General features: G+C 38.6%; 1 protein-coding gene across 1 annotated transcript; it reads right to left on the bottom strand.

Moving 5' to 3' along the window:
* On the bottom strand, positions 1-26,269 carry LOC128049010 (sulfotransferase 6B1-like). Its single transcript, XM_052641513.1, has 6 exons — positions 26,125-26,269; positions 24,234-24,418; positions 18,093-18,219; positions 7,735-7,829; positions 7,396-7,582; positions 1-119 (listed from the first exon to the last, which is right to left on the bottom strand). The coding sequence occupies exons 1-6, from the start codon at positions 26,267-26,269 to the stop codon at positions 1-3; spliced, it is 858 nt and encodes a 285-aa protein (XP_052497473.1).

Raw genomic sequence — 26,269 nt, 5'->3', positions numbered from 1 at the left:
TTAAGAGTAATCTCCAAAGTGTTTTGCTAGTTCACTATGCTTCATTTTCTCTGTGAATAGTTCATCAAATACTCTCTTCTGCTTTGAAGTGAAGTAGTTTATCCAATCACCCACTGCCCCTGAAAAAAATCAGAAATAAATCAGACGAGAACCAATTTAAATGTATAGTATGTACAAAAGGAAGCTGTCAGATTCATATGAAAATGTGAGTAATTTTATCTCTTGCTGCTAAGATGGTAGGGAACTATTCTTTTCTTCACTTGCTTGTCTGTTATTTCTAATTTCTTCAGTAATTGCATATTAATTTGTATAGCTTGAAAAGTTATTTCTTGGAAAGGAATATATAAATATATAAATACCCTAGGTTTTAATATAGCAGGCAAAGAAGGATCTCACCTAAATTTAATACAAACAGAAAGCAGACAAAGTGGACGCAATGATACTTCATTTATTTTTCTACCTCTTCACCTCTGCAGTCGTAATGGGGCTGATAACATACCATAGGGGTGGTTCACTGGTCTCATTTTAGGAAATTTTCTCTTACAAAATTGGTTACAGAGAGTTAAAAACACAAATACCAAGTTACTTGTATGACACCCTTACTTTCAATATAAGGTGTCCTGAAATCGAAATAAGACATACACGTCACATGGTCTTTTGGCCTCTCCTGATTGTTGGAGTCACCCTCAAAGCCTTGGCCACTGCATCAACCCCATAAGACTGCCTTTCTCACCTCCATCACACACACTACACCAAACGTCAATCCTTGACCTGGGGGATCATGGTCTTTTGTAACTTTGGCCCCAGGCTTCATCCCTGGGGTCTAGTCTAGGTGCACTGGAGCTCAAAATACATCTCTTTATTCCTTCATTACAGACTGTCTTGGGCTTCCCAGGTGGTGCTATTGGTAAAGAACCTGCCCACCAGTGCAGGTGAGATAAGAGACATGGGTTTGATCCCTGGGTTGGGAAGATCCCCTGGAGGAGGACATGCAACCCACTCCAGTATTCTTGCCTGGAGAATCCCATGGATGGAGGAACCTGGCAGGCTACAGTCCATAGGGCCGCGCAGAGTCAAACACAACTGAAGTAACTTAGCATGCATGTACACAGACTGTCTTAGGTTATTCTCTATAATCTTTTCTCTCCAACTAGCGTATCCACTCTGTCAAGTTAGGGACAGTAATGCATTGTTCATGTGTAATCCTGTAGTACTGAGTCAGGTGCTGACCACATGGTGTGTTCAAAACCCATGGCTTGACTGAATGTCAGACAATGTCACCTACAGCAAAGAAACAGGTAGCAACCTAAGAAATTTTTGGTGTTGTTGATTCCTGGCTCAGAAGATTGAGTTTAAGAAGTAAAGTGGAACTCTTCTGTTTGGGGGAGAAGAAAAAGGAAAGAGAGTCATATCAGAGATAGAAGATCCCAGAGTCAGGAAATGGTATTGCTTCTGAAACACATCATCAGTTGGGGCACAAGGTCAACTTCATGAGATTAAGGTGCCTGGCTCTTAGAAAAGCAGTGTTAATACTATCAATTTACTCAATATTCTTTCATCCTTCTTGGCTCTCCTTTCTGGCTTCTTTTATTAATTCACCTGTAACATTATCATCTTTCTTTTTACATTTGACCTGACTTCTGTGCGCTTGGTTTCTGATTTATTCTTTTACTCTTTCTTTTACTTTTTTAAATAAAAAATATTTAAAGAATAATATATAGGTTTCAGAAAATACATATCTATAAGCAAAAGAAGATAAAAATCAAGAAAATACACCTAGTTCACACGGCTGATAAATTGGTTAGCATGCATTCTTCTAGATGCTTTTCTTTGCAAACATATATAAGCATATAAACTGCATTTAAAATCATACAATTATAACCTACTTTTCTCATTATACTTTGACCATCTTCCAATATTACTATTTGTATACCTACAATGAAGGTTATCCTGAGTAGAATAATACCATTTGGATTCTAATCTTGACTCTGCCAACTACTGGTGGTATGATATTGGATAAGTTATTCAGATGCCTGGTGTCTCAATAAAATCACATGAGCAGCATTCTAAAAGTCTGTTGCAAAGTTTTAGATAATTCAAATAATGTTCCTGGCATAGAATACGTGCTCAGTAACACTGGCTATTCTTCATTTAGCATTTCTCGTTTTGGTGACTCCATCATAAATATGAATGTAACTTAATAGATTTAAATTTCTGATTAAATATATTAAGTGCCATTAAAGTGCATCCAGGGTTTTCATTATTATAAGCAATATTGCAACATGCATCCTGTCCATATATATTTCTGTTCTTCCGTAATATTGCCCCTAAGTTTTAGTTTGTATGGGCCTTTGGACTTCTGACACTTATGTGAACTACTCTGTACCCTTCCTTATCACCTGATCACTGTGGCCACCATAGTAATTTTCTAGAATATCAGCTCCATTTCTGACTTCAAAGACAACTGCAGACACAAATTCCCCTCTGAAAAGTAAGGAATGGCTCTGTTCACCACGGAATCTGAATCAATAATTTTAGTCATTTGGTTGAAATGATTATTTTCAAAGGATGGATTCCCCACTCACTCCCTCTCCATCCAGCCATTCAAGAAATGAAGTGAGTGGTCTCTATTGACCCATCCTTGTGTATAATTCCTCCTATAATTCTAATTTCCTAATTGGCCTTCAGGGGGACTAGTTTCAGAGAGGCTGTTTCCACTGTTACCTGTGGTTTGTTTGTTTGTTTGTTTAAATATGAAATAAGGAAACCACTTTTAGGGAGAATTTAAAGGGGTTAGAATTACTGTTGCTAGTTACAGTTATGTTGATATGGTTTCACCTGGTGATATTTTCTAGGGTCACTAGTTGGCAAGTCAGAGATTAACTTATTGGAGTAAAATTTCTCAAGCTTGCAGGATAAGCCATGTGAATACTGAGTATTGCTAATCAGATCTCAAAGGGCAAAGATAAAAGACGTCAACAGAAGTGCTGGACTAAGGATCAGAACGTCCTCATTTTTCAGCATTCTCTTTACCATGGACCCTCCGAGTGCCTTCCTGTTTCTCTCTACTCTTTTCTTCATGCATCCCTTTCTATGTTCTGTCTTCCCTTTATCATCTCTTCCTCTTTCCTTCTAACCCTTCTCCCTACCCTGCTTCGATATCTTTCCAATACTGTCCTCCATTCTTCTGCTTAAGAGTGGTCTTTCACTTCTGCTTCTCTTATTTAATCTCTTATCTCTTTAACCTCCACCTCAATGTGGTTTTCATCTCCACTGCTGGAAACTTATTTCTCAGAATTCACAAATGGTGAACAAATGGTCATGTTTGACCCTGATTTTTCTTTCTACTAATTCTGGCTGATCTCTTTTCTTGGCTTGTCTTGGGCTGCTGATGTCAGGGTTCTTAGGATTTCCCCCTTCTACCCTTTCTTCACTAGTTCCTCCCACTTACCCTGAACAATTTTACCTAATTCCACAGTCTGGTGATGGCTCCTAAACTGACTTCTCAGCCGAGCAGCACCCATCAGTGGCTCACTGCCACTACCCAAATTGTAACCCTCAATGTTTCTTACCTGCACTCTTACAACAACTTCTTAATTGCACTTTCTGCTTCTGCTTTCACTTTATTCTAATCAATTTTCTACTCTGGTTCTATTTAATTTTATAGCAAACAGGTCTGACTATGTCAGGTCCATTCTTAAAACAGCAAACAGACCTCACAGTGTCCATCAGAGATTTTACTCTCTGGCCATAATATTTCTCTCTCTCATTCTGCTTTATGTATCATCTATCACTTTAGAGTCCTGTGGAGTGCAAGGAGATCAAACCAGTCAATCTTAAAGGAAATCTACCCTGAACTTTCATTGGAAGGACTGATGCTGAAGCTGAAGCTCCATTACTTTTGCCACCTGATGCGAAGAGTCAACTCATTGGAAAAGACCCTGATGCTGGGAAAGATTGAGGCAGGAGGAGGGGGGATGTCAGAGGAAGAGATGGTTGGATGTCATCACTGGCTCAATGGACATAAGTTTGAGGAAACTCCAGGAGTGGATGAAGGACAGGGGTGTCTGGGTGCATGGGATTGCAACGAGTGGGACTCCACTGAGCAACTGAACAACGACCACCACTTTAGCACATGGCACTACCTGCTCCTTCTAGTAGATACCATCTAATTCCATGGTGCTTCTGAGATTTTCTTCTTGATGTTGTCTCTTGATGGAATGTATTTCCTCCTGGCATTTTCTTAGTAAAATCTTGCATATGCTCTCAGTTTCAGATCTGATCTCTTCACCTATTTTGCTAGGCAAACATTTTCTCCTTTACCCATATAGCTTCACATTTGCTAATATTTTACTATATAGTTGCCATTACCTTATATTACTATCCAGATTATGATCTACTGAATGACAGGTCAGTATTTTATCCAATCATTGAAATCTATTCAATTAATAAACCTGACAGTTTATTAATAAATATTAGGTAAATTTTTTAGGAAGTATTTTATTAATAAACATTTGATAAACATTCAAAAATAGTTTATTAGTAAATATTGGTAAATAAATATTCCTTTCTCCTAGTCCTCATTTTTGCAACTCTAAGGAAATTTTTAAATGAACCACCCAAGAGAACAAAAGTAATCTGTAAAGTTAAAGCAGTATCTGGTCTATCAACACATGAGTTGGCCAACATCCTGGAATGTGAAGTCAAGTGGGCCTTAGGAAGCATCACTACAAACAAAGCTAGTGGAGGTGATGGCATTCCAGTTGAGCTATTTCAAATCCTGAAAGATGATGCTGTGAAAGTGCTGCACTCAATATGCCAGCAAATTTGGAAAACTCAGCAGTGGCCACAGGACTGGAAAAGGTCAGTTTTCATTCCAATCTCTAAGAAAGGCAATGCCAAAGAATGCTCCAATGACCACACAATTGCACTCATCTCACACACTAGTAAAGTAATGCCCAAAATTCTCCAAGCCAGGCTTCAGCAATACGGGAACCGTGAACTTCCAGATGTTCAAGCTGGTTTTAGAAAAAGCAGAAGAACCAGAGATCAAATTGCCAACATCTGCTGGATCATCAAAAAAGCGAGGGAGTTCCAGAAAAACATCTATTTCTGCTTTATCAACTATGCCAAAGCCTTTGACTGTGTGGATCACAACAAATTGTGGAAAATTCTTCAAGAGATGGGAATACCAGACCACCTGACCTGCCTCTTGAGAAATCTGTATGCAGGTCAGGAAGCAACAATTAGAACTGGATATGGAATAACAGACTGGTTCCAAATAGGAAAAGGAGCACGTCAAGGCTGTATATTGTCACCCTGCTTATTTAACCTCTATGCAGAGTACATCATGAGAAATGCTGGGCTGGAAGAGCACAAGCTGGAATCAAGATTGCTGGGAGAAATATCAATCACCTAAGATATGCAGATGACACCACCCTTATGGCAGAAAGTGAGGAGGAACTCAAAAGCCTCTTGATGAAAGTGAAAGAAGAGAGTGAAAAAGTTGGCTTAAAGCTCAACATTCAGAAAATGAAGATCATGGCATCTGGTCCCATCACTTCATGGGAAATAGATGGAGAAACAGTGGAAACAGTGACTGACTTTATTTTTTGGGGCTCCAAAATCACTGCAGATGGTGATTGCAACCATGAAATTAAAAGATGGAATTACTCCTTGGAAGGAAAGTTATGACAAACCCAGACAATATATTGAAAAGCAGAGACATTACTTTGCCAACAAAGGTCTGTCTAGTCAAGGCTATGGTTTTTCCAGTGGTCATGTATGGATGAAGAATTGATGCTTTTGAACTGTGGTGTTGGAGAAGACTCTTGAGAGTCCCTTGGACTACAAGGAGATCCAACCGGTCCATTCTAAAGGAGATCAGTCCTGGGTGTTCTTTGGAAGGACTGATGCTAAAGCTGAAACTTCAATACTTTGGCCACCTCATGCGAAAAGTTGACTCATTGGAAAAGACCCTGATGCTGGGAGGGATTGGGGGCGGGAGGAGAAGGGGATTACAGAGGATGAAATGGCTGGATGGCATCACCAACTCGATGGACATGAGTTTGAGTGAACTCCGGGAGTTGGTGATGGACAGGGAGGCCTGGCGTGCTGCAATTCATGGGGTCGCAGAGTCAGACTCGACCGAGCGACTGAACTGAACTGAACTGAACTGATACGTTTGGTGGTAAAAGAATTTGCCTGCAATTCAGGAGACCCGGTTTCAATCTCTGGATCAGGATGATCCTCTGGGGAAGGAAATGGCAACCCACGCAGTATTCTTGTCAGGGAAATATCATGGACAGAGGAGCCTGGTGGGCTACTGTTCATGGGGTTGTAAAGAGTCAGACACGACTTTAGTGACTAAACAACATACACAGTTGAGGCAAAGAACAAATAAATGTGTGTGTTTTAGTAAGAAACCTGAGTATATAGATGCAAAGAATTTTGTTTTTGTAAGTTATGAAAAATATGAAAAATGTGAAAACATTTTCTCCCCAGATCTGGAGTATAATACACAAGGATTTCAAAATACTTCTATATCCAGATGTACCCAAACTGTTTCTAAGTAAAACGTTAGCAATTCATGGAGGTTTATTTCCTTCTCTCTGTGTTTCTGGCTTCCCTGGTGGTTCAGTGGTAAAGAATCTACCTACCAATGCAGGAGACACAAGAGATGAGGGTTTGACCCCTAGGTCAAGAAGATCCCCTGGAGCAGAAAATGGCAACCCACTTGAGTATTCTTGACTGGAAAATTCCATGGACAAAGGAGCCTAGTGGGCTACAGTCCATGGGGTCGACACGAATCAGACACGACTGAGCACATGTGCACTCTGTGCTTCCAGGCAGAGGAATATCCCCAGAGAATGATCCCAGCTTTTCTCTCCACCTCTTCTCTGCAGGGCAAGTTGTTTGATTGGTGAGGTTGGAAAAATGGCCTGGTCACATCCATCAGCTCTTTTTTCTCTCCTAGAGAAAACATGTGTCAAGTACCGCTCTGTACCACACTCTGAGTGTCCTGTGCCAGCAGGGGTCACGACTACCTTGGAGTGGCTACGACTAAGTGAACGTGTTTGTAAAATTCAGGATCCATTATGAGCAGTCACACTAGGCTGCAGACCTGAAGCACATTCTTCAAGTTGCTTTATCATTTCCATCTGTTTGACACCTGTGTCTGTCTCTCAGTTGGTTCCTAACTGGGCCTGGGAATTTCAACATCTGGAAAGAATGTAGCTCAAGAATTTCACTTAATAAACCTTCACTGAGGGATAACAATGCACAATCCGCTGTGCAAGGTATGGAGTGAACAAAGCTCAAACAAGACATTAAAAATGGCAAAATGTAACTACTTCTGAATATAAATCCAGGCAAAGCATCTCATCTCTGACTTACCTTTCCTAAATACCAGGTTCCTGTTAGAAGTGAGGGCACAGATGGTGTGATTTGGATCACAGTTTTCTTTGGCTGTATTATTTTTCATTTCAGTGAATGATGTTTTCCAAACAATCTGATTAATCTCACTGTCAGTCATGTTTAAACCGAAGAAAGTAGCTATTTTCCTTATGTTTTTAGAAGGATCCTGAGCAAACAGCAAATAAATAAATATACACAAAGCGTAACTCATCAAAATATCAAATTCATTCTCTGAAATCTGAAAATGGGATTCATTGATTGATTTCCTGTTTTAATTTTACTTAAACTTTCATTGTTGAAATGGCAGAAAAGACTTACTTTCTTCATCTCCTCATAGAATATAATTAAAATGTTCTTAGCATTTTTGTGTTCTTCCCAGCTTAAAACGTGATCAAACCAGGATCCATATACAACTAGAAGAAAAGTGAGTTGTTGTGTTAAAAAGCTTTCATTAAACATTATAGCTTTGCATCCCTGGGTTCTTCCCACTTCAGTGAAGTAGTCAGTGTAAGCTACACACATACTAGACTCTGGACTGAAAGAGTTTTCCTTCAGAGAGCTCAGTTTCACCATTTTAACTATTAATAAATACACTATTGTGAAATGAAGCTGGGTGGTCACTTCTTTTAATTAGGCTGTGGGTTTTTTTTTTTCTTATTTCCAGTAAATATTCTTTTATCATCAGAAGTGACAGCAGAACTAGAAAGATACATTTTTTCCCAAGAATTGTGTTCTGATATTTACTTTGGATCTTGGGAGAAATAGGGGAAAAAAAATGAGAATTTATCCTTTTCTTCCTGTAAAGTGACATGAGTTTCATAATGATAAATTCTTAATACAAAAACCAGACAAACTTCCTCAAAAAATTCTATTCACAGTTCAAGGCTGAAAAACACAGTCTCAGGGATTTCTCTGTAGTTGATATGCTCTCTTTACTGTTTTGTTAAATTGACAGCCTTAAAAATCTCTTAAGGCTTGAAGGTAAAATATTATCATGCAAAATAACCTCTAAGTGATGATTGAAAACAGTGAGCAACTTCTCACCACAGAAAAGTTGACTAGCTTGACAATCTAAAGCATAAAATATAGTCATTTAAAATACTACATATGGGACTTCCCTGGTGGTTCAGCAGTTAGGAATACGCCTTGCAATGCAGGGGGCAGGGGTTTGATCACTGGTTGGGCAACTAAGATTCCACATGCCTCAGAGCAACGAAGCCTGTGCTCCACTCCTACCGAACTCACACTCTGCAAGTAGAGAGTTTGGGGGGCGGGTAATGTAAGATTCTGCACGATGACATCACAAAGATTCCATGTGCCTCAGCTAAACCTGATGCAGCCAAATAAATTAATAAACATTAAAAATAAGTGACTATGTGCTCAGGTGTGTTTGAATCTTTGTAACCCCATGGACTGTAGCCGGCCAGGCTCCTCTTGTCCATGGACTATTTTGGGTACGAATACTGGAGTGGATTGCCATTTCTTACTCTAGGGGATCTTTCTGACCCAAGGATAGAATCCACATCTTTTGCGTCTCCTGCATTGGCGAGAAGACTCTTTACTACTAGTGCCACCAAATGAATATTTAAAATAAATAAATAGACAAAATACTACATATACATATTTCCATGCCTCTGATGAGATAAAATTCAGTTTTTATGACAAGACAAAAATTTTAACATAAAATGCTTTCTCTGTCCATTTGGCTCTTCTCCCTTCCCTTTAGAATATATTGTGCATCTCCACTCACCTGGCCTCCTTAGGTGGCACATTCCTTCTTAAACATATAAAGGGTCACAACTCCTTAGGAAATAATTTTCCCCCTTAAAGGGGTTATGATGGCTCATAACCCACCACTCACTCTGTATCTGTAGATCTGGATCGTGTCAACTGTCAATAATACCTAATTTGACATATAATCCTTGGTTTCAAAACTGTGCTTTGACCTCTAAGGGTCAAAATAGTCATCAGAGCTTTCTGAAATAATTGTCTCATGAGTGATAATCTTCAGGCTGGCTTGAATGAAAATTTCCACTTCTTAGATTGACTGTTGATCAATATTTCCTCAATATGCATGGTGTAGCTGGCAGGACACCAGAAAGTATCTGGAACCTACCTGAACCTATACTTGGTATCCGTGTGGACACATTGAGCCCCTCTGGCTTCTTGGTACAGTTCAGATGTTCTGGTGCATTCTCCTGCTATCCAGATCTCATTGCTTTTAAGTGATAATCCTAAAAACGTTATTGGAGTTGTTTTTTACTTCACTGAGACTTGGAATCTTAAGGCATTCCAGTGCACTTTGGGGGAAGGGACCACAGGGGGCTTTGAGCAGGGAGCTCAGGAAAATGTAGGTGGCTGGGTTTTTGTTATATTTGACTTAAATTGAAAAAAAAAAAAAAAAAGGTGGTGATGTATGTTTTAAACAAACCATTTGCTAGTAAAATGAGAGACAGAATTATTCAGCTCCAAAGAGCAAGGGAACCCCACTACAACCATTAAGTAAATATTACTCTTCCAGGGACACATGACAAAAAGATGGGTCATCTTGTAGACGGTGACTTTAGACTATTGAGGAGAAAACTGAGACACATGTAAAAGTTGAACTGACCCACTTTGGAGAGCTAGACTCAGAAGCAGCATGCATCCAATTCATCACACCGTCCTCAGAAAATTAATCAGATCATATGTCATAAATAAATTAGGGTGTCAAGCTCATAACAGGAAACTGTGCCTCAAAGGCCAAATAGCTCCCAAATGGACAGCCACCTGTGGGGATACCAGCTGAGTATATGTATGCTTGCAAGTGTTTATTTAATTGTGAATTAAAAGAAAACCTGCCCTGAAATGATGAAGATGGGGCTCTTTTTGTCATTCCAAAACTGAGTTTTGTGGGCACGATTAGGAAAAGCCTGTAGAACATCAGTTTTTTACCATGTCAGTCAGTCTTCTGGATCCCTGCCTGCAAGGTTTACTTTCTCTTTTCTAAAAATTAAGTTAGCAGGGGGAAATATTTGTAGGGTTAGGGCTAATTTCTTGGATCCTCTGAATTGTACAGACTTAGAGAACTCCTATCCTATCCTTTGAATTGTAAAGACTTACTTTAAGTATGGAAGATCCCCTGGAGGAGAGCATGACCATCCACTCCTGTATTCTTGCCTGGATAATCCCATAGTCTAGGATAATCCTCTGGACAGAGGGGCCTGGCAGTCTATCGACCACGGGCTTGCAAAAAGTCAGACATGACTGAAGCAGTTTAGCTCAGAGAGCTCCCATCCTAAAATATTCCACCTATTTTAATTGGTATGCAGAAGTCCCCAAAGGATTCACAATTCCAAAATAGCTTCAATTTGAGATTCTTTATAAAGAGTTCTAGCAGAGTCACCTTAAAAGGACAGGTATGATCAATTACACTTATGTAAATAATCAGGCCAAGTTTATTAAAATAGACTTATTTTGCAAATAATTTAGTCTTAATTTGGCTATGTTTGGTAGAAATGAGGGTAATTACTTTAGTAGAGAGAAAAAATATCATGTTTAATGGGCCATTAATTTCTACTGTTGTTGTCATTAAGGTTTTTTGTATTTACTACCTAAGATTTACTTCTCAGATGGCTCCTTCTTGCTATATTACCATAAAGATTGTTTCTGAAACTTACTATCACAGTAATCCATTTTAGGATGAAGAACAGATGCCCCATGACCTGTAACTGGGACATTATGCATCTGGAAAAGTCAGGTAAAGGAACATTGATAGTCATGATGGAAGGGACCCAATCAGCCCTCCTCTCCTGAAAGAACTGCAGATCCTATTTCTGACACCTGCCTAAGACCATCACTACAAGACCAGGATGAGAAGACAACATCTGAAGTAGGCAGCTAAACCAAGATGCCACACCAGGTTGATATACTAATTACTTTGATAGTTGTTCATTCTTTTACTTATGAACCAAATATATTTCTTCCTTGGACTCAACTGTTTGCAAGTTTCAAAAAAATCAATCCAGTTGCTGGGTTTGTGGCCAACTGCCTATGTCCAATACTCCTAGTTTACCCTGGTGGCTTTCTCTTCTCCAAGGTTCTAGCTGGATGGCTCTTACAAATTTTACTTTAGGAGAAAGAGACTCCAGTACTATGCAAGCTAATGCTACTGCCAATATCACTGAGTGAGACCCTACTACCCGGCCAATTAGTGACACTTGTTCTGAACCTGGTTGTAAGTACTCCTTTACACTAGATGATTACATGTTGGAAAGCAGTGGATTTATGGAACAAGTTTTGGGCTTGGCCTTCCTTTGGTTGGTTAAGAAGATGCACAATTGATTTCCCCTGGGCTCAAGGTCACCTATAGGAAGTCTTGGAAACAGCCCCTGTCAATCTGCCTTTAATGCAAGCATGCAGGCATTAAAGCATTGATCAGCTTTCCAATGGTATGACCATTTGACTGTGATTCTCTTTCCTTCACTTGGAAGGGAAGATATCATTAATCACATAGAGGCTTTAATGAAATTTACTCAGCAAGCTCTGAATGATAGTAATCAAGCCATTGGCTTGCTCAGTTTGGAAGTTTCCACAATGAGAAAAGTGGCCCTGCAGGATTGCATGGTCCTGGATATTGTAACTCCTTCTCAGGGAGAAACATGCTATAATACTGAATATTGGGTTTTTATAACTGATGAGTCTTCTAATGTATCTTGTCTTATGACACCCAAAGAATCAATTTTCCCCTGTAAAAGATCCTTTTCCTGATCTAAGGAAAATACTAGGAAAATGGTATGGTCTAGGAAGGGTTTTGGCTTTAGTCTTTACTAATGACATAGTAATTACTCCTATTGGCAATTTTGACTACTGTTTGTGTAACTTATAAAGTTATCATCAACTCCTATGAAGTTAATAATATCTAAACAACTTGAAACTGTTTTTCATATCTACAGCTCTTTAAAAAGTAATGAACATACACATGGATGCACACGCAAGGAAAAAGTTGGCATTAAGTACTATGGACAACTGAGAATTGACTATTTCCCTTTGCCATTTATCTTACAAGTACAACCTCCTAAAAGAAAAAACAGAATCAGGTTATTAAGATTTGATATCAAGGGACACAGTGGACTCAGACTAGGTAAGCAACTACCCTAGCATCAAGGGACTAAATATTTGATCACCTAATGCTTTCTATCAAAAAATTAATGGTCAAGACTCACAGACTTAGAGAATGAACTTATGGTTGTCAGGGGGAAGGGATAGTTAGGGAACTTGAGATGGTCATGTATATATTGCTATGTTTAAAATGGATAACCAGCAAGGACCTACTGTATAATACATGGAACTCTGGTCTATGTTATGTGGCAGCCTGGATGGGAGGGGGTTTGGGGGAGAATGGATACATGTATATGTATGGCTGAGTCCTTTCACTGTTCACTTCAAACTATTACAACATTAATTGGCTATATTACAAAATTTAGCAATACAAAATTTAAAAGTTCAAAGAAAAGAAAAAGATACATGTTCACATAATAGCCATTAAAAAATAATGATCAAAAGCAGGACATTGGTGAAATAAAGCTCATATTTTATGGTAAGAGAAGAAAACTTTAAACATCAAAGTTTGCCTGTTTGGGCTTTCTCTCTCCCATTTAGAGGGTATCATGCCTCTGTATTAACCAGATATCCTTAGGAGACAATGTTCCTTCTTAATCTTGTATGAAGATTCAAGAGTCATGATGATTCAAGACTCACTTTGTACATTTAGATCTGGACCATGTAAACTTTCTATTACACATCATTTGACATATGATCCCTGTCTCAGAACTTATATAACTGTGCTTTGACCTCGAGCAGGTGGAACAGTCCTCAGAGCTTTCCGAGAGTCTGTCTCCTCGGTTTTAATCCTCAGGTTGAATTAAGTAAAATTTTCCATTTTTTCTTAGATAGACTACTGATTAATTTTTGTCAACATTTCCTTATCATCCAAAGATTTAATACTGGCTCAGTCTTGGCTTCCCCAGTGGCTCAGTGGGTAAAGAATCCACCTGCAATGCAGGATACACAGGAGATGCGGGTTTGATCCCTGGGTTGGGAAGATTCCCTGGAGGAGGAAATGGCAATCCATTCCAGTATTCTTCCCTGAAAAAACCCATGGACAGAGGATCCTAGTGGGGCTATATAGTCCATGGGGTCACAGAGGGTCAGACATGACTGAGTGACTAAGCACGCACAATGCCTCAATCCTAAAAGAGCTATATTACTAGCAATTTCCTGAAGATTTGCTGACCACAAATTCATTTAGTCAACATTTATTAAGCTATTAGTGTCTGCCAGACAGTATGATATACATTTAGAACATTAAATCTTTGATTAAATTGAAGTACAACAAACTCTAAGCTAATTGCAATTTTTCATAGCTTCAGCTCATGAGGAGCAAAGGGCAAAAAAAAAAAAAATAACTATAATCTATTTTTAAAGCAAGAATTTCCAAGACTACAATGGTATCATTAGAGTATCAGCTCAATTTTCTACTCCATGGACCCTGAAGACTGTGTAATAATAATGGTGCTAAGAAGAGCTTCCCTGATACAATCTTCAGTTATTAGCAATCTCATTGCTATTTCAGTGACTTACATAATACTTTCTCTTACATAATACTTTATCTTAGAATTACCCAAATTACCATATCAGTGATAATAGTTTATCTGCTAAGAATGGCCAATCTTTTCCTAGGCACAGAACACATGTAGGAGGAAGATTGATTTTCTCTCAAACTTAGGAAGTCCCTGGAATCCTAAACTATGCTTACAGATTCAATCTGTCTCACCCCCTCTTCCCAGCAGCTACAGTCCAGCCCTGGTGATTAATGTCACCTCCTAGAGTTGCTGGGCTTCCCAGGTGGTTCAGAGGTAAACAATTGGCCTCCAGTGCAGGAGACATGGATTCAATCCCTGGGTCAGTAAGATCCCACGGAGAAGGAAATGGCAACCCACTCCAGTATGCTTGCCTGGGGAATGCCATGGACAGAGGAGCCTGGCAAGCTTCAGTCCAGGGAGTCACAGAGTCAGACACGACTTAGTGCCTAAACAACAACAACAGAGTTGCTGAGGCTATGAAAGCTCCCAGTACTGTCAGGAGAGCCTATACTTCTATTACCAAGAAGCTGAGAAGGGACACAGACCCAGTGTCACACCCAGTGATTAGGTGTAATTGACCTTGTCCATTATGGTTTTTCTATAGGAAGCGTATTCCAACATGCCCCACATAGATTTAAGAATCAACTTTGCATAATAGCCTGATTATAATTTGAGAGCCAGCTATTCTACTATTTACTAATCAATTCATTCTCTACCTTGTTCCAAAAGGATGTAAGCCAGCCAAAAGAATCTAAAGAAATTGGCTGCCTGTGGCGTTGTTACTAATATAGGAAATTACAGTTTTAGTTTATATTTTAATCAGAATCCTCATTGTCTAGGTCATTTGTAGACCTCTGGCTTTAAAGAAAATACAGTTTCCAAAACACATTTGGAATCTTCCTTAATGGGAAATGTTTTTCTGCACATTCTTCACGTAATATAGAATTATTCTACCTCTTCCTGGCCTTAAAATATGCCAGGATGGTCCTTCTGCTATCCAAAATTACTCACTCTGCTAAAATGCTCCCGAATAGAAGTTCTTTCTCAACCAATCCAGGTGTCTTAGGGTCTGGAGAGTGAGTCATAAATTTCACTGCTTCCTACCAACTTCTAGAACTTCTCCCTCCTAAAGAATCCAAGCTCCACTGGGACTCATGTTTTTCAATATACTGCTCTTTCCATCCTTGTCTCAGTCAGAAATCAACCTTCCAATCTCTCTCCTACAGTTACTGAAGATTCTGATTTTAGAGCAAAACCTTAATGGGTAGCTTTTACAATCCCCTTTACTCTGACCTTTTTTTTTTTTTTTCTCTTCATTTTCTTGCTTTTATTTATCCCCTCAACAATTGACTTGCCAATACCGTCAACTTTTTTGCCCCTTTACTGTTTATTTCAATCATCAAAAAACACCCAGTGTTTAAATGAAGCAATTCCTCTTCTTTTCTTCTTTCTTTGCTGCTGAGTTCTGCTGGAAAATTTACACAGCTCTGTTTATAGCACTGCAAATTCATTTTTCCAACCTTAAAGGCCCCAAGTTTGCCCAGCAAAACTATTTGTTCTGCATTAACACATTCTCTTATTCTTCACCTCAGCTATTTCAAACCTCCCACATTTTCTGCAAACCTTGTACCCCACTCTTATATCCTGTTATAATGAGGCTCTTGGTTACTAGTTTCTAGAAAGCACTCTGATGACAGTTAACTGTCGAAAATGAAACTTGCCTAGATGAAATAGCCTAGGAAATATAAAGTTCTAATATAAAACTGGAGAAGGGGCTGTAGGGGAAAAAAGTAAAATACTAATATTGCATTGAGATATTAATCTGTTGGGATATTGCCAGAACACAATGTATAGTTATTATGTAATTTGAAAACCTAAAGTGTATTTATAAACTGAAAGAGAAAATTTAATGATTAGATAAATGTGTAGTTATGTATATCTCCACTATCCTATCTGCTCATATCATGTGTATTTATATTTATGGTTTGGAGTTGGGTCCAGGGTATTTTGATGCCTCAGCTATAAATTAATCTTTCTAGGTAAATATCTACTTGTAACATTTCCACCCTAATGTGAAACTATGTGAGTCTTTGTGTGTTTAAATGTCTATGTCTAATAGAATAAGGGAATAGATTTCTACAACAAACTTTAGCCTCTAAATAATTCTACAAAATAGATAATTTTAAAAATCCTATTCTATGTTAGGAGTCTGAACCTCAGAACAGCTAAGCTAGTTGTGCAAAGTTACATATGGAATAAAAATAGTCAGGACTTGATCCTAGTTCTACTGTCTCCATAGCTTGTTTTTTCTACTACATCATGTCATTTTGCAAGAGAAGTAACCCTCTCCTCAAAAAGTGAAGAACATCCTTGGAACACAGTCACATACATATAACCACTGCAAAATGATAGAGATGTTGCCAAATGAGCCCTCATGTAATGGTGACAGAGGTGGTGAACCACAGTCTATAAAGTTGGAGATGAACATAGCTTTTCTTTTCTTAAAGAAATGCAGACTCAAGATCTGTTTTTCAAAAATAATTTGTGTATTTAAACTCTGCTTATTCCAAAAATGGAATTGAGGCAGAGTGAGGCATGCTAACAATCTTCAAATATTTAGAGAGCTATCAGGTGAAAGATGAATTAATGATCAGAGGGGTAGGTTTTTTTTTTTTTTCCAGATGAGTTATGACATAGTGGTCAGAGCAAAGATTTTTGGATTTGACGTTTAAGTATCAGCTCTCCTCCTTATTATTTATGCATCTATGGGAAAGGTATTTGGCCTACCAAAGTCTTCATTCTCCTCACCTGTAATGTGTTTATGTGTTTTCTAGTGAGGATGAAATGAGATTGTGTTTGCAGAGTACCTAACAAGTGTCTGTATCACATGGTATGTGCACAATCTATATCACATGGGAAGATTTTTTAAAACATCTTAGCGATACCAATACTGAATGTGTTGCTTTGGGGTATTAGTAAGGGGTATGAACTTGTCAAGGTTAAGAAGTTCAAACTTAGCCTCTATAGTTTTGGGGGGGGGTGTTGTAAATGGGGGTGTTGTAAAGGTGCTTCAAACATCAGGTGGGTGTTTAACATGACAGATGACCTTTACTATACCTGTCATTTCTGAAATTTGATGATTCTACCAAATATGTGCTAATAGATAGGGAACAAAAAAGAAAGAGGAGTTGAAACAGTGTGAGCATAATATGTTCTTCCATAGCAATTATCACAAACCAAAATATTAAACCTTGTTTCTGGTGAGTTTCCCATGTCCTCATGTTAAGGTTACTCTTGCTGTGGACTCTCTTAAATTAACAAGCAAAAGCTTGACAATTCGCAAGTAAAATAGTGAAATTAGTAATTAAGCCAAGTGAGAGAGAAGATCCTCAAGGAATATACCATTTCTAAATTGTGTCTCTTTTGGATTCTTTATCTTCTTACTATATTATTTTTGTTTAATCAAAGCCCTGGGAATTTAAAAGAGTTTTTTTAAGTGCTCCAGACACCATTGGTCAGGGAAAAAAGAATAAATCCAAGGGTCATGCATGGTGGCAGGCCCAACATGTGCTGTGCAGCTCAACAAATAATGCATCACTGAGGTGTTTTCAGAATAAATTACTTTCTTCCAAGTGTCAAGATGGCAAATTGTTTCACATGTGTTATACCTGAGGGGTTGGGAGTGTGTGAATGTACTGTTTGACATGATTTATTTTCCATGCAGGTATATATAAGGCATGTTTCAAGCTACCTGTCTAGGTTTCAGTGTACTTCAATCAGTGAATAATTACTGCAGGGAACAGACTGAGGGTATATGAAAATAATGCTTGATCAGAATTAATTTCTGTTTCTGAAGATGAAAACCAGCTAACAAGTTATTGCTAATGTGTTCTACCCCTTGGTGATAAGAAAAACTATGAAGAAACAAAGTGAGAAAGAATTTGCATAGAAGAAGCAAAAGAATAATCTATTCAAATATATTTCTGAAAGTGTTTTCATCTTGAGTGAAGATATTCTCTGTATATTATGAATAAAAATCACTGTTATACTTACCATCTCCTTTTAGGAACAGCTCAAAAAATTCATGCCAGGTTTCAATGCTAGGGAGATTAGGGTTATCCCTGTAGTAGTGGAAGAATGAAACAGCTATATCTTTTGGATTCCTAATGATGTAGATAATCTGTTAAAAAAAAATCAATTTATTTTTGTATGGAAGTAGCCCCAAGACATGCCCCAAGACACACGAAGAGTCGACATGACTGAGCGACACTTTCACTTTTCACTTTCATGCATTGGAGAAGGAAATGGCAACCCACTCCAGTGTTCTTGCCTGGAGAATCCCAGGGATGGCAGAGCCTGGTGGGCTGCCGTCTATGGGGTTGCACAGAGTCGGACACGACTGCAGCGACTTAGCAGCAGCAGCAGCCCCAAGACAAAACATTTCTTATGAAAAAGTAGCAGCCACACTTACCTGTGCAAGTCACACTTTTTGGTAGCTTCAGCTGATTATTAAATACAGACTTAGATACCAGAGTGTCTCAAAACTGCAGGTGCATAAAAATCATCAGGGGATCTTGTTAAAATGCAGATTCTCACTCAGAAGTTCCAGGATGCGGCCTGGCATTGTACATTTGTAGCAAGCTCCCAGGAGATGTTGACACTGCTGGCCCACTGACCAGACTTTTTGAATTTATGTGCTAAAATTTGGTCCTATCTTTTCAGGGGTAGACTTGAGAAAGTCCTCCTCAGGTGAAGGACAAGATTAATATTTTAATGTCGATATATGACAAAACATGATTTACGTACAAAAAGATTTCTTACAAATTATCCATATTTCTAGAAAGAATAATGTTCTGGAATTCCTTTTTCTACAATTTAATCAGCTAAAGAGTAAGGAGTCTGAGATACCTTGCCAATTTATACAAATACTGCAACTGCAATTTAATTTGATTCAATAAATATTTATTTAATACCTATTGTATGTCTGGCTCAGCTGGTGAAGGATCTGCCTATAATGCAGGAGACCTGGGTTCAATTCCTGGGTTGGGAAGATCCTCTGGAGAAGGGAACGGCTACCCACTCCAGTATTCTGGCCTGGAGAATTCCATAGACTGTATAGTCCATGGGGTCACAAAGAGTCGGACACGACTGAGCAGCTTTTACTATTGTATGTCAGCTAGTGTGCAAAATTGTTCCAGAGCTGAGGAATAGAATAATGAGCAAGACAGAAATGATTCCTGCCCTCTCAAAACTTGCACTCAAGTGATGTGTGTGTGTGTGTGTGTGTGTGTGTGTGTGTGTGGTGCACACGCTCGGTCATGTCTGACTCTTTGCGACCCCATGGACTGTAGCCCGCCAGGCTCTTCTGTCCACAGAATTTTCCAGGCAAGAATACTGGGAGTGGGTTGCCATTTCCTCCTCTAGGGGATTTCCTGACCCAGGCAAGTGAAGGAAATGGATAATTAAATCCACTTTTGACAGTGCAGTGTTATGAGGGTTACAATAGTGAAATACAGAAAACTACACTCCAGTGTTCTTGCCTGGTGAATCCCAGGGACGGCAGAGCCATAGGAGCATATAAAAACCTCTGGAAGCAAATGTGAGAAGCCTGGCGGTAATAGGACTGTCCCCAGTCAAGGTCACCATTGCATGAGTACCAGATATTCTAAGTTGCTCTTTAATTGAATATCAGGGAGGACATATTTGACTTAGATAAGGAAGTGTTTACTGAGTCATTTTTTATACATAACTATCTTTCCCTACTGTGTTCATAGTCCAGGTATTGTGACCCTCATTAACAGCACCTGCTCCTCTTTACTTGAAAGATACACAAAGACCACGACACGCAGGAATGAAGAGCCACCTTTACTCCCACAGTTATCTTCTCTTTGTCCCAAGAGATAATCATGGAAGAACACCACAACTCGGGCTTCCTCTAATTGCATAGGCTTCCTGGGCAGATTCACAGGACCTCAAGGCCCAGACACCATAGTTTAAAAATCCACCGCTTTAGCAAGAAGGAATAAATGGCAGAATTGTAAGCCTTAGACATCCAGTTGAAGACTTTATTTTTTGATAAAGAGAATAATTTTTTAGGGACTTTGAAGAACTCTTCCTTAAAGTTACATATCAGTATGATCTAGTGGGAGGGATAGTGCAACCCATTAACACATATTTCACCAAAAAAGGTTAAGAGAAGGTGTTCATGTGCAATGAAGAATGTTAAATAGTGCGGTGCGTATACATATACAAAATCACTATGTCATACATCTGAAACTAACATACTGTTATATGTCAATTACACATACACACACACATTATGAATGTCTCCTAAGAAATTATAAAAATTATTAGGGGGAGGTTAAGAAATATGAACAGAAGGTAAAATAGTACTCTGGAGAAAAAATTAAATATTAACTGAATATTTAAAAAGTTAAATTTACTTAAAAATTTATTTAAAAAATTTAATATTAACTAAATATCATGTGACACAGTGGTAAAAAACTTGCCTGCCAATGCAGGAGACACAAGAGATGCAGGTTCAATCTCTGGTCTGACAAGATCTGTGGAGAAGGAAATGGCAACCCACTCCAGTATTCTTGCCTGGAGAATTCCATGGACAGATAAGCCCTGGTGGGCGACAGTCCATGGGGTCGCAAGAGTCAGATACAACTGAGCACATACACGGTGTGAAATGGGCTGAAAATATAAATCTCATGTAAGAAAGTTTGGAAACATTCAAAAGGAGAGGCAAATGTTAGGAAGAAAATGTAGGGGGCCAAGGAGGGTTGAGAGCTGATAGAGAACAATGGGAGGAGGCACTTACTATCTGTCCAGCGCTACATGGGTAGTTAAGGCTTGCCCATCCTCCAAGCTCTTGGGGCTCAGCCATCAGCAACAGAAGACAGGTCATTGCCTTGGCATTCCAGGGACAACCAGACAGTCTCAGTCCCCATTAAAGGGTGGCAAAGAAAGGATCATACCTTCAGGCTGTAGTGTTACTGTGGTGGTTTTAAAAAACCCAGCTATAATCCTGGAGAAGGGCATGGCACCCCACTCCAGTATTCTTGCCTGGAGAATCCCATTGCAGAGGAGCTTGGCAGGCCACTGTCCATGGGGTGCAAACAGTCAGACACATCTTAAGCAACTGAGCATGCACACACAAACACACACACACACACCCCTTTTCTGAGTTTTGGCTTCTTTGCTCATAAGAGGAAAAATAGATATGCTTGTCACTGTTGTAACTTTTATAAAGCACAACTTAATCTCTGGTGGCATTTGTTATCAGTGTTATTGCATGAAAAAGAAATGCAAAAAAGCAAAATAGCTGTCTGAGGAGGCCTTACAAATAGCTGTGAAAAGAAGAGAAGTGAAAAGCAAAGGAGAAAAGGAAAGATATAAGCATCTGAATGCAGAGTTCCAAAGAATAGCAAGGAGAGATAAGAAAGCCTTCCTCAGTGATCAATGCAAAGAAATAGAGGAAAACAATAGAATGGGAAAGACTAGAGATCTCTTCAAGAAAATTAGAGATACCAAGGGAACAATTCATGCAAAGATGGGCTTGACAAAGGACAGAAATGGTAGGGACCTAACAGAAGCAGACGATATTAAGAAGGGGTGGCAAGAATACACAGAAGAACTGTACAAAAAAGATCTTCACGACCAAGATAATCACGATGGTGTGATCACTATCCTAGAGCCAGACATCCTGGAATGTGAAGTCAAGTGGGCCTTAGAAAGCATCACTATGAACAAAGCTAGTGGAGGTGATGGAATTCCAGTTGAGCTATTTCAAATCCTGAAAGATGATGCTGTGAAAGTGTTGCATTCAATATGCCCACCAATTTGGAAAACTCAGCAGTGGCCACAGGACTGGAAAAGGTCAGTTTTCATTCCAATCCCAAAGAAAGGCAATGCCAAAGAATGCTCAAACTACCACACAATTGCACTCATCTCACACACTAGTCAAGTGATGCTCAAAATTCTCCAAGCCAGGCTTCAGCAATATGTGAACCGTGAACTTCCAGATGTTCAAGCTGGTTTTAGAAAAGACAGAGGAACCAGAGATCAAATTGTCAACATCTGCTGGATCATCAAAAAAATCAAGAGAGTCCAGAAAAACATCTATTTCTGCTTTATTGACTATGCCAAAGCCTTTGACTGTGTGGATCACAATAAACTGTGGGAAATTCTGAGAGATGGGAATACCAGACCACCTGACCTGCCTCTGGAGAAACCTGTATTCAGGTCAGGAAGCCACAGTTAGAACTGGACATGGAACAACAGACTGGTTCCAAGTAGGAAAAGGAGTACCTCAAGGCTGTATATTGTCACCCTGCTTATTTAACTTCTGTGCAGAGTACATCATGAGAAATGCTGGGCTGAAAGAAGCACAAGCTGGAATCAAGATTGCCAGGAGAAATATCAATAACCTCAGATATGCAGATGACACCACCCTTATGGCAGAAAGTGAAGAGGAACTCAAAAGCCTCTTGATGAAAGTGAAAGAGGAGAGTGAAAAAGTTGGCTTAAAGCTCAGCATTCAGAAAACTAAGATCATGGAATCTGGTCCCATCAGTTCATGGGAAATACATGGGGAAACAGTGGAAACAGTATCAGACTTTATTTTGGGGGGCTCTAAAATCACTGCAGATGGTGATTGCACCCATGAAATTAAAAGACGCTTACTCCTTGGAAGGAAAGTTATGACCAACCCAGACAATATATTGAAAAGCAGAGACATTACTTTGCCAACAAAGGTCTGTCTAGTCAAGGCTATGGTTTTTCCAGTGGTCATGTATGGATGTGAGAGCTGGACTGTAAAGAAAGCTGAGTGGTGAAGAATTGATGCTTTTGAACTGTGGTGTTGGAGAAGACTCTTGAGAGTCCCTTGGACTGCAAGGGGATCCAACCAGTCCATTCTAAAGGAGATCAGTCCTGGGTGTTCATTGGAAGGACTGATGCTAAAGCTGAAACTCCAATACTTTGGCTACCTCGTGCAAAGAGTTGCCTCATTGGAAAAGACCTTGATGCTGGGAGGGATTGGGGGCAGGAGGAGGAGGGGGCGACAGAGGATGAGATGGCTGAATGGCAATGCTGACTCGATGGACATGAGTTTGAGTGAACTCTGGGAGTTGGTGATGGACAGGGAGGCCTGGCGTGCTGCAATTCACGGGGTCGCAAAGAGTGAGACATGACTGTGCTTCCTAACTTAACTGAACTGAAAGGTTGTTAAGTGTACCAGACTCCTTTTCTATCCAAATCTCTCTCTCTCTTAGTCTATTTGAAATGAAAATGCTCAATTGAGTCAAGCTGTAATCAGCTTAGTATGCTTTCACCTTTTCTGATAGCTTTGCTTGGGATAAACACAAACTCCATGACATCTACCTCTCCTGTGTTAGTTTTATTTGAACCGGAGAGTTGATAGTATACATGGAGACATTATGGTCATAGAGTTATCATCATTGGAAGATCTGCTTTGATGTATGGACATTTGGTAGGTTTATTTATTTATTTATTTTTAAGAATATGACTGACATTGTTTAAAAGGCATCATTACTGGGAAATTGTTTACAGTGGACACTTGTGTCTTGCCTTTGCTTTACAAATTTTATCCTCTTTTTTTTCTGATCCTATATTCTCCATGAAAACAAAGTTTAATAAGAAATGCATGAAAATAGAAAGACAACTTTTAAAATTAGAAGTAACTTTTAAAATAATAATGTGAGGACTTTAAAAATGGCTTGAAATAACTATTCTTCAGAGTTATATATTACATTTTACTTTTTATTCTTTCCCATATAATGTTTTGCAAAAATGAGAGATAAAACAATTAAAATAATATTATTAAGGCAGTTTTCTTTCTCTGGACATCAATATTTAAAGAAAATGACTCAAACTAGATTCAGAATAGAATAAGACATCATCTAGCATAATTACAGTTGACATACTAATGTCATACTCAGATTTTTATGAGCCAAATACTGTGGTAATACCTATATACTCATTTTCTTGTTTAATGTTCATCACACTTCGTGACATGAATACTGTTATCCTTCTGTTAACTGAGGACACCAAAACTCAGAGAACATCAGCAGTTTTCAAAGGTCACACAGCTTGAAAGCAACACAGCAAGAATCCAAGTTCAGTTTTGTGTACCCCTGAGCCTCTGTCCTTAACCATTGAACTTACCTTGCATTGTTTCTGTTTAATATTCATTGGTAGCATGCTGTAGCTCAAATGCGTTGGAATAACTCTCGTCTCACAGTACGTTTTTAGTTCTTCGAATTTAGAAATGTCTCCCAATTCAATAGGAGGTGTTAGGGTAATTCTAGCATTGGGAATGTTCTCAATGATTTTTGCAATCCAGTGAGTGCCTTCATAAGAAAATAAAATGAAATGCATTTTAAATCAGATGATACTCAAAATGAATATAGAAAATGGACAAGAGGTTATAAAAGCAATGACTACATTAGTTTTATTATAAATAGTTATCACCTCGACACACAGATAAACCTGTTGGAACATTTGAGATGTTAGTTCCCTTTGCAGGAAGAATCACATTTTAAAGATCGTGAAGAGTAATGAAAACTGTATATGCTGTTTCCTCAGCCTGAAATACCCCTGAAATCCACATTACCCCTCACTACTAGCATCTTCTCCAATTCACAAAGACACAGATCTTTTCATTCATGATTCCTGCTGGTGCTGCAAGCTCATGCATCTTGCTCTTCTAAAAACTGCCTTCTGAGTCCCCAGTTCCCGCTTCTAATTGCTCACCCTCTCTGTCTCTCGGAAGCAGCACACATCAAAATAAAGTTGTATTCATGTCTATCTCCCTAGCTCCCTGCTGAATACAGACATGGAATCTTGTTTTTGTCTGCATGCAAATACAGAGCAGTTGTGCAAACAAAGCATTTGAACAATGAAGGAATGCTATATCCAAACATCAAGGAGATGCAAATTTACTACCAGGAAGTCTGGAAGAGATACCACTTTATCTTACCGAAAGCAAAGGAGGATATGCTCCAGTGGTGTAGACTACAGAGAACTGGAGCAGAGAAGTAAAAGTTTGGGTGGGGAGGATGTTTTGCTAATTTGAAAGCAATGTTCCAAATTGGTTTAAACAAGGCTTAGTTTCCATTTATCTCATAATTCCAGTTAGATACAAGATGAACAAATGTATAGTTGAATAAATATTTAAACAGTGCTCTAACATTATGTTTTAAATTTAAGACTACTTTAGATTATGATATTAATAGTCTTAAATATGTATAATAGTCATATAAATATAACTATATAGTAATGATATTTGCATTGTTTTAATTAAATATACTGATTTATTCTGATAAGAAGAGAGATTACACAGTTTTGTGCTACTGAAGGGGACCTCCTGGCAGCTAATGGAAAATGCCAATTTATAGGCAACAATAAGTCCAGGGACTTCCCTGGTGGTCCAGTGGTTAAGACTCCAGGCCTCCCATGTAAGTGGCCCAAATTCCATCTGGAGATCCAGCTCCCTCATGCTACAACTAGATCTAGCGTCTGGGAACTAGATCCCTCATGCTACAACTAAAAATATCACCCATGCAGCAACTAAGATCCAGGACAGCCAAATACATATTTAAAAAATATGTCTAGTGGAAGCCTTATATATAGTTGTTTGTATATGGTATAAATTAGCCACTTGTTCTTATCAGCCCATAAGAAAACAATTATTTATTTACAGATCAATCATTAAGTACAAATTGAACAAAAACTATTTATTTATCACTATGCCTGGCTTAAAGGATGAAAAGAACTTTATAATGTTACAGATATTATGCTTATTATATATTAATATCTGTATGTCTTTGTGAATAAAGTCAAAACAAAAGTGTGCTAAAGCTCTAATTTCTTCAATCGAATTTTCTCAAAGCACATTTTTTGACTTTCTAATCAAATTTTTTCAAGAAAATAAGCATTTAAGGTACTTTAATTTCCAGTGGAAAAATTCTGAAAAGTAAATGTTTAATAAAACTTATTACATGTATTATCATTCTTGTATATCTACATTTTAAAGATACATTGAAATAAACTTTACCAGATTTTGGATAGGAAACCAGAAACACATCATCCTCTCTTGCCTCAAAAGAATCCAGGGAATTTAGAAGTTCTTCTGAAGACATGGTAGAAAAGATGACTCCCTTGAATTTATGAAGAACACTTGACTGGCTCTTGGATGACAT

Source organism: Budorcas taxicolor, chromosome 5, assembly GCF_023091745.1.
Source record: "Budorcas taxicolor isolate Tak-1 chromosome 5, Takin1.1, whole genome shotgun sequence".
NCBI lineage: Eukaryota > Metazoa > Chordata > Mammalia > Artiodactyla > Bovidae > Budorcas > Budorcas taxicolor.
Note: the sequence above shows the minus strand (reverse complement) of the source record. Positions and strands in the feature narration are given on the sequence as shown.